The 9,177-nt window shown below is 44.6% G+C and overlaps 1 protein-coding gene across 7 annotated transcripts in view; it reads right to left on the reverse strand.

The window, feature by feature from the left end:
* Window positions 1-6,329, reverse strand: part of AFF2 (ALF transcription elongation factor 2) — a 383,311-nt gene extending 376,982 nt beyond the window's left edge. For 2 of the 7 annotated variants that reach the window (XM_083722703.1, XM_083722708.1), the window contains exon 1: window positions 5,935-6,329. In XM_083722703.1, the coding sequence (XP_083578829.1) occupies window positions 5,935-5,981 (47 nt within the window). In that variant the 5' untranslated portion in view covers window positions 5,982-6,329. The remainder of the gene's footprint in view (window positions 1-5,934) is intronic. The other 5 variants (XM_083722709.1, XM_083722707.1, XM_083722711.1 and 2 more) reach the window with 3 other exon arrangements.
* Window positions 6,330-9,177: the final 2,848 nt, after the last annotated feature.

Raw genomic sequence — 9,177 nt, forward strand, 5'->3', positions numbered from 1 at the left:
CATGGAAGACCAGGAAAAATTTAGTATGTTACGGCATAATCAATTGCGGGGCTTATTCCACCCTCCCAAGCCTCAAACCGGACTGTATTTTATTTCCTCCTAGACTCAGCTGCTCATTCTGACAGATCCTAATCCTTCAACCACATGCAAGGAGCATGGTGAGTAATTCCTTTATGTTTGGGAGTGGGGAAACTGAAAATGATCCTAAATAATTACTTTGGGGATGTGCCTAATACAAATTCCCTAAATAAACACACTTTAACTTCCAAAAAGAGAACAGAAGGGGAAAGAGATGGGATTTCTTTTGTTAATGAGTATTCCATTCAGTATTTCAATTTCCTCCAACTCCTACCGTGAAAAAAAAAAGGGGGGATCTATCTACTCCATTTCACACGTACCCATTAGACAACATTGAACCATCCCTGTGTTCAGAGGGAAACAGTTATTTAATAAGTGATTTGAGGCCTCAGGGCAGTAAAGCACAGTAACTGAGAAGGCATCCCAGGGCAGCGTATTGGAGGGAGGGAGGTACAAATGTGTTGAGGTAGAGACCAAAAACAATTCACCTTTGTCTGGCAAGCAAGCAGGGTTCCCCGCTCCCAGTTGAGGAAGTAGGTTTGATGGAATGTCCTGGTGGGGAGCAGGTGCCTTGGTTTAGGAGAGAGACTTTTTTTTTGGGGGGGGGGAATATGGGGAGTGAAGAAGACCTGACCTACAAATGGTCCATTCTCAGCTCCACCAGCTACAGGGCAACTTCTGACCTTTCTATTTATGTTACAGTTCAGTGAGTTTTAGCTTCTTGAATAAATGTCCAGTTTTCTTCCCCGTTTGATGCAATTGGATTACTGTTGATGTCTGGTGTAAATCAACCTCTCTTTTTTATGAGGTAAACAAACAAACAAAACCCTCTGAAGCATTATCTTTCCTTTTTTTTGAAGGTGTGCTTTGATTCATTAATAGTACTAAGGGAGTAGCCATTGTGCCATACTGCCTACCAAGTCTTATCTGGGAGCAACAGGGGCATTGCTAAGCAGTTAAAGGGGTGCTGCAACATTGCAGGTATTTGCATGGAAGTAAATTGAACTAATTTACAGGTACAGGTGCCTTGGGAGAAATTAAGGTTAGGGTGTCTGGGGCTTCACCACGGCTGTGCTCGTCAGTTTCCCCACATGCCCTGTAAGCAAAGATTTTCCTTTTCTTTTTGAAAAAGTGGGAAGGAAAGAGTATCTGGGCCCTGCAGCAGAAGGCTGATAACTCAAAACTGCTTGTTAGCAGCAATACCCTGGACTATCAAACATAATAGGACTTTTTTCTGCACCTAGGATTCTGCTGCAACACAAAAGCCAAATAGACATTGGCTCAGTGAAGCCTACAAGTTGAGAATGACTAGTTTAGATCAGTGGCAGAGCACCTGATTTCCAGGTAAGAAGGTCTCATGATCAATCCACAGCATCTCTCCACGTAGGCCTGGTAATGCCCCCTGCATGAAACCCTGGATAGCCAATGCCATTCAATGTGGACAATACTGAACTAGATGTTCCAATGGCCTGACTCTGTAGAAGCCTTCTATGCTCCTACACATTTCAGTATAATATACTATTGATGCTGAGAAATGGCTGCTACATAATGGCTTGGCTAAAGGTACCTGATGGGCATGCAGCATTTCGAACCCAGGACTTCCCACCTCATGATCAACCACAGCACTTCAGACTCTGACAGTTCTCTTCCTTTGTCCTTATTTATTATTACTGTTTTTATATGTGCTGGAAGCTGCCCAGAGTCGCTGGGGAAACCCAGCCAGATGGGTAGGGCATAAATTGTTGGTAGTGCTGGTGCTGGTGCTGTTGTTGTTATTGTTGTTGTTATTTGTTTCCTGAACACACCTAGTGCCAACACTCTGCAACAGCCCCATCAAAGCCCATCCATATTGTGGAGTTTCTAATTACCGACCCCTGGGCCTTCCTAACCTCCAGCCATCCTTAAATATAATCTTCTATGTACCTTAGGAATCTGCCTTGCTTTGCTTAGTGCTGTAAAGTCCCATGGGCACAGTGGAGACAAGAGGGGCAATCCTGTGACCCTCCAGGTGTTGCTGGACTCCAGCTCCCATCATCCCAGATCAAGGGTCATGTTGACCAGGGCTGATGGGAGTTCCAAGTCCAACATTATCTGGTTCCACATTCCTCGTAAAGGACCAGGTAATATCAAAACACAAAAGTGGCTTGAGGAGAGCACTGTCATTCCATGTTGCCCAGGTTTCTTTCTGTGCCTCCACATCTCCATAAACAAGGTGATGAAAGGTCCACTCAGACACGGGGGGAAATTGTGTTGGTTCACCTGATTAAAATGCTAGTGCAATTACCACTAAACTTCCATTTTTTTATGCCACTAGATTTCCAAAATCTAGTCTATGTCATGTGGAAGCTCAAATATAATCTGGAAATTAACAGTTAGGAAAACATCAGGGAAATGAAATAAACTGTGATATGAATGTAGCCAAGGTAATTAGATTGATACAGAGCCTTATGTCTGTTAACATGTGTCATTTTCTAAGAGAGCCAGTAGTGGGCAGAGTTTTAATTTTGCATGGAGAGAAACCTGCCTTCAGATCCCCAGATAGCCACAATTTGCCTTGGATGGGCTTGGACCATTTGCTGTATTTTAGCTTAGTATACCAAGAGGTAGTGGAGATAAAACTGGGGGGACTACATAAATTCCAATCCAAGTTCCTTAGGTGAGGGGGGACATGTAATGAATAAATAGACAGGTACAATTTTACTTTGGGGTTCATTTGCAAGATGTACTATGAAACACATGTGGAGTTCTATGATACAGACCCCACCCCAAACCTATCCTATAGCTTTTGGTCTTCCATTCTCAACATAATTATTATATTTATATAGCATCATCAAGAGAAAACTAAACCTCAGTCTAGCTCTCTGCCCCAAGCAGGTTACAATTTAAATTTCCATTAAATCATATGCTTATACTAGTTTTGTATAAGTATCTGGATTTACAATCCCATTTCCTTAATGTAGTTGTGTCCTTGCACATTGACTGTGTGGAATAAGATGTACATACAGTATTGCAGTAATTCACTGCATATTTTTATCCCAGGGTTACAAACCCTTCTTCTTTCAGGTTAAGGGAGAGATTGACTGCTGCTGGGTGCTCATCTCTGGCAAATTATCTTTTGTTGTTCCTTAAAGATAGAACTTAAGGCTACTTAGATGTAAACGCACAACAGCTAGCAGCCAACATACATCAGAATTGTTTGCACTGGTCAATTCCAGCCCCAGTCTTATGCACTTGCGTGGGAGTAAGTGCCGCTGAAATCAGGGGGGCAAATTGCTGCAAAGCTCTGAGTAGATTGCCTATTGCACCCAGGTTTTAGTTTTGTTTTAGTTTTTTAAAAAAGCAGGATGGTTTTTTAATGTACAGTTTCTTCCAACTTTGAGGAGCAAACGCACTCATTCCGCAACTAGATAATCAGCAGTAAACAGGGCAGAGGCACGAGCCTGATGCACAGGGTGAACAAAAGTTAAAAATTTAAATGTGTAGCAGTAGCCATTAAATTATAGACGACTATGGCTTGTTTGGGGAGGGTGTCATTCAGTGAGTGGCTATGCTGGCAAATTATTCTCACCAGAAGAAAATAGTTTGGTGAACACCAACACAAATTCACAGAGACCCCCAGTGAGTGCATGTACACAACACCATGCAGACCCAAGCCCACCGAATTGATGCATTTGCCTATTATGGCACACAAGACGAAGAATTTATGGAGATACTCCATGCTGAGACACATATGAGATCAGAAGAGACGAACTCTCGAAAGAGCCCCTGCAGCCAAAAGCATTAGATGCCTTTTAAAAAATCAAAACGGCAATACTTTGATAAAAAAAGTTAATGGTGATCAGGAAAGAGGAGGAAATATTGTAACACTTGTCCACCCCCACCCCACCCCCACCAAAACCTCAACAACAAAAACACATGTTAACAGTTTCCTTCTTTCTCAAACACATCATTTCAACATTCACCATCCTGATCCCAGCCAGTGTTGGACTCTACAAACACCGCAACATGCTTCCTTTTCCAAACGACACCTCCATGCTCAGTTGTAACGGCTTCCATTAAATTAATGATGTTACCCACACCATAAATTAGGCAAATTGTATGCAAATACTGTTTGAGTAGCAATACAGTGGTTATCAGCTGTCTGCAAAAATAAATTAGTTTGGCAGGGTAAAGATACTGTGAAGCAGCATATTTAATTGAGCACTAATTTTATTGTGATTATTACTTTTAAGTAACAACGGCAAGGTTATTAAGTGACATAATGTGATGGTTTACACAGAGCTGATAAAACACTTCACAAGATCCACAATGCTGGTTTGCTGATTAAAACTGATACCAAGTAATTTATGGTCCCAAGGACTGATTCTCAACCGCTATAAAAATAAAATAAATGAAAACATGACAGTGTTTCAGGGTTTTCAAGCTGGGCAACTACAGTATGTTTGACACAGTGTCACTGATTAGCTTGATATAAAATCTATATGTTTTATTATTAGTATTTTCAGCAATTATTTACTTAAAATGCCAGCAAATTAAAATGATTCTGCCCTTCTCTCAGCAAAACACATCATAATATTACCTATGTCGCCAAGATTTTTGCCAATCAGGCATGCAAAATGCAAATTTATTCATTTACTTACTTTGCTTGCCTGGTTAGTAAATTACAGCCTACCTCAAATGGCCACAATCCGGTTGCTCATTATTATTATTTTAAATTTTAGAGCGAAAGCACAAATTGCAACTTGTTAGCTTGGCAGAGTGAAACACAGAACCAGTCCAGACATTGGCAAATCATATTTAAATATTTATGGGCAACAAAGCATCTCTGTTTTCCAAGTTAAATACAGAATCAAATCACAACTTCTGCACTACTTCTGCTCTCCCAGTATCAACACCCCAATTTTTCTTTTCTTTTTTAAAGATGCCAAGCTTGATTTATTTTTTTGCAGCAAGTTCACAAATAAAAACAACCAACACACACAACTCCCTTCTTCTTTGCAAATCACAACATATCTGAAATTCGAGAAAAACACGGTAATGGTCAAGATATTTCCAAAGCTTATAAGTTAAAACAATAAGAGATCTAACAGTGACTGGGAAGGGGGGGGACCCTATCACTTCAGTTCTGGATCAGTAGAGGGGGTAGGAGGAGGGGCAATCACAGGCAGTTTTGGAAACGAGAGAGACAGAAATCTTGCAACTGACACCACTAAACTGCACGTTTGAGAAAGCCACAATGAAGACAATGTATGAACAGTGTGTGTGTGGGGGGGGGGGTGTTGCTGGTTGGATAACCCCCCTTGTTTTTTGTTGCTTTTGGTTTGGTAGCCAACAGACACACACCCTTGCAACTTATCCCGCAGGTTCAAGAAAGCATAGGTCCTGATACCTATTTTGAAACATGGAAAATGAAAGATGCGTGAACAACACCCCCACGTCCACCCCCCAAACACCACACCACCCCCAGGGGATCGGATTGAGTCGGGAATAGGCTCAAAGAGGGGGTTCAAATAATGGGATGCTAGAGCGGGTTCAAAGGAAGCGAGGCTATGCCGACTTCTTCCATAGATGATGCCTGTTTTGCAAATGGACCACTTCCAAGTTGGAGCATCCTCCGAAAAACAGGGCATGCGACGCGCATCACGCACCTCCGGACAAAAACCACCACGGGTGCATGGCTCTCGATATTATTATTAAAGACAAGACACTGAGAGGGGGGGAGAGGAAGATGCAACAAAAGATTTCTGAGCTGCACTATTAATGATGCTAACAATAACAATAACAATAACAACAACAACCCGAAGGCATCACAGTAGGATGATGAAATTCAAGAGCGGGGTGGGAAATCAAACCTACCACTGCTGGTCCAAGTCCCAGTCCCTGAAAAAGTCGAATAGATCCATAGCGTTTGCGAAGGGAGGCAGGAGAGACTCCGAGCGCTGGCTGCCCCCCCTCCCCGGGTCCGCCTTCCCCCAGCCCGGCTAGGAGAAGTCACCGGGGCAGGGCAGGCTTAGCAGCGCATCTGGAGAGCGAGCTGGGCTTTCTCTCTTTCGCCGCGCTTGGGGGACAAGCCGGGGCTGGCGATGGTCTCTCCGGCCGGAGGGAGGAGGAGGAAGGCAGCTCTGCTGCTGCTCTCAGCTCCTTCCGCTCGCTTCTGCTGGCTTCAGCTGTGGCTGCTGCTGCTGCTGCTGCCGCCGCCACAGCCAGCAGCAGCAGCCTGACTGACTGACTCGCTGGCTGGCTGGCTGAGAGAGGCAGAAATAGCGGCGGCAGCAGCAATATCAACACCCACCACAAGGGGTGGAGCGAGCGGCAAGAGCCACGACTCGGAGACGCGTTGCATTAGCATCCCTCCCCGCTCGCCAATTCGTAGCTGGAGTGGAGTTCACATGTGCCACGGACGAGAGACGGGGGTTCTGGTCGCTTCCAAACGGGTGTCATTGTGGGGTGCTCTATGTGCATGCAATACTAGAATAAGAATAAGAATATCAATGTAAAGTTGGAAGGGACCCTTAGAGTCATCTAGTCCAACCCCTTGCAATGCAGGGATTAGAAACCATACTGGACCCTACTTAACTTTGGAAATGTGCTAGCAGTTTTATTGTGGCACCACTAGCATGGGTATAGCCAGGATTGTTCACAGAGGGGGGTTGTTAGGGGGTGCAGAACCTCGGATTTGCATTGATTTTTGGGGAAACTGCCCCTCTGCCCCCCCCCCCTTGGCTATACCTATGGCCTCTTGGAGTACAATTAAAAATATGTATGAATATTGATGTTAATATTTTCAGCATTCAAATAACTTCATTGTTATCTAAAACTGCAGCATCAGCAATCCCACATCACAAGGGGTGGAGTAATGCTTTTGGTGTCAGCCTAGGACCTGGGAGACCAGGGTCCAAATCCCCACTCAGCCATGAAGCTCACTGGGTGACTTTGGACCAGTCACATGCAACCCAACAGACATGCGCCCAGAACTCTGGTTGATTCCAGATTGTGGGAAGAGGTAGCTCCTGCAGCATACAAGCTTGTTTGTTGGCTGCCATGTCCACAAAACATAGAATCATAGGGAATGCAGGATTCTCAACTAAAGCATCCATGACAGATGGCCATCCAACCTCTGCTTAAAAACCTCCAAGGAAGGAGAGTCCACCACCTCCTGGTGGGAGTCAGTTCCACTGTTGAACAGCTTTTACTGTCAGAATTTCCTTCTTTATAACTTGAATCCATTGGATTCTTCCTTGCTGTCAAAATGTAAGTGGGAAGACACACATGGAGACACAGGTAATGAGTGTGTGGTGGTGACGTAAGGTTCCCAAAAGCCATTAAATACCATGAGAGCTGGCATTGAGAGAGCTGAGAAGCAGAGCTTGCTCCATCGGCTCTGCTGCAACAGGCCAATTCCATCAGGCCTCCTCTCCCCTCAACTGTCACTTGGGGGCAGCCTTTCTCTCTCACTGGGAGAAACAGTAAGCAGGGTTCATTTAATCAGCTTTTCTGGAAGCCCAGCTCCATCAGGAACCTCCTTGCTCTTGAACTGTGCCAGCTAGTCCATGTAGGAACAACTAGTTAGAAACTGGTGTCTGAATTTTAGTGTTTATTTTCCTCCTCCCTCCTGTCCAAGGGGCAGCTGGATCTTCTCTACCTGGTAAGGTAGCCCACCTGGGAGAAGGAATACTCTTATCCTAAACCTCTGCTGCCTTGTAGATATACTGATTCCTGAAAAAGGCTTCAGGAGTACACCCTGAGGAACCATCTGTACCTGCTACCTTGCAGGACATCTTCAGCAAAAGAAAAGGCTGAGGAGTAAACCCTACACAAATCCAGAGGGGAGTCCCTAAGGCAGTTAGATGGCACCTTGTACAGCTCTTTCCAGCAACTCCTAAAGCCAAGCTGGTGCCAAACATCTTGCTCTGCTTTCCTTTGGACCACATGAGTGAGGTCAAGGGGGCGATCTTGTTACCTGGGCAGCCCAGGACCTTAATGCACACTGCCCAGGCTTATGCCCTGGAGAGGTTCCTTCAGTGCTGCTAACACAGCAAAAGCAATGCGGGAGGCAACAGTTATGACTTATAAACTCAATTTGATTGACAAAAGGTATGAGCACTACTGGTTGCCTTCGGTGGTAGGAGAGATCATCATGTCTGACTAGTCAACTAGAGTTTCCGTCTTAAGCCTGGCAACCCCTAGTCAATAAAGTATTGAGCCACCATGGTTCCCACTCTTTTCATTTTTTAAGACTGCGAGCTTGAGGATAGGGACCATCTTTCTTTGATTGTATGTAAGCTGCCCCAGGAGCCTTTTTGGTTGAAGTGTGGGTACAAATGCTCCAAATAAATATGAATAAGGAGTGCAGTAGCAGATGGCCTGACATTTCTGTACACAGTTGAAATATATATATATAAGCAGTGGAGACTGGCCCATCAGGACAAATGGGGCAAAGCCCTATCAGTCTCAGTCTGCTCTCAGATAGCCCAAACATGCTTGCTTTCTTACTTACAACCAGCTTAGCATGTGCCCCTGTCTGTCATCTTCTTCGTGCTCCTTCTCAGCTTCACCCCTGTAGGACTTAGCAAGGAGGAGAATGGGGGACAAAACTAGAATTAGGTAGCTCTGCCTGTCATTGGCTTTGGCTCGACCTTCCTCTGGCCTCTCAGCCTTTCTTCCTAACAGCCCAAATAGGTTCCAGCCACCTCTATATGAATGATAAACCACACAGTGATCCCTTTGCAAGAGCAGCAATTGACAGAAACACATAGCTTTGCTAATGTTATGGTGGGGGGTGGGAAGGAGAGATTCTGCTAAACCCAAGAAATTAATGAATGTCAAAATATAGCTAATATTTGGGATAGGAAGGGAAAATGCAAGCTACAGAACTGTGACAGGTAAGGAATCCATGGGCCAGTATATGCCAACCCGCCTGGCCACCAGGCTGGTTCAATTCAAGCCATTATGACACAATGGCCAGGCATCTACACATCAGAGAAAGTTTTTAGGTCTGTGCAAAATAAGGGTTGCCAAGGTGACAGGGAGAGGTGTGAGATGACAGACTATATCTCAGGGGTAGAATACCTGCACTGCATGCAGACAGTGCAGGTCAAA

Source organism: Podarcis gaigeae (assembly GCF_964106915.1).
Source record: "Podarcis gaigeae genome assembly, chromosome: Z".
Lineage (NCBI taxonomy): Eukaryota > Metazoa > Chordata > Lepidosauria > Squamata > Lacertidae > Podarcis > Podarcis gaigeae.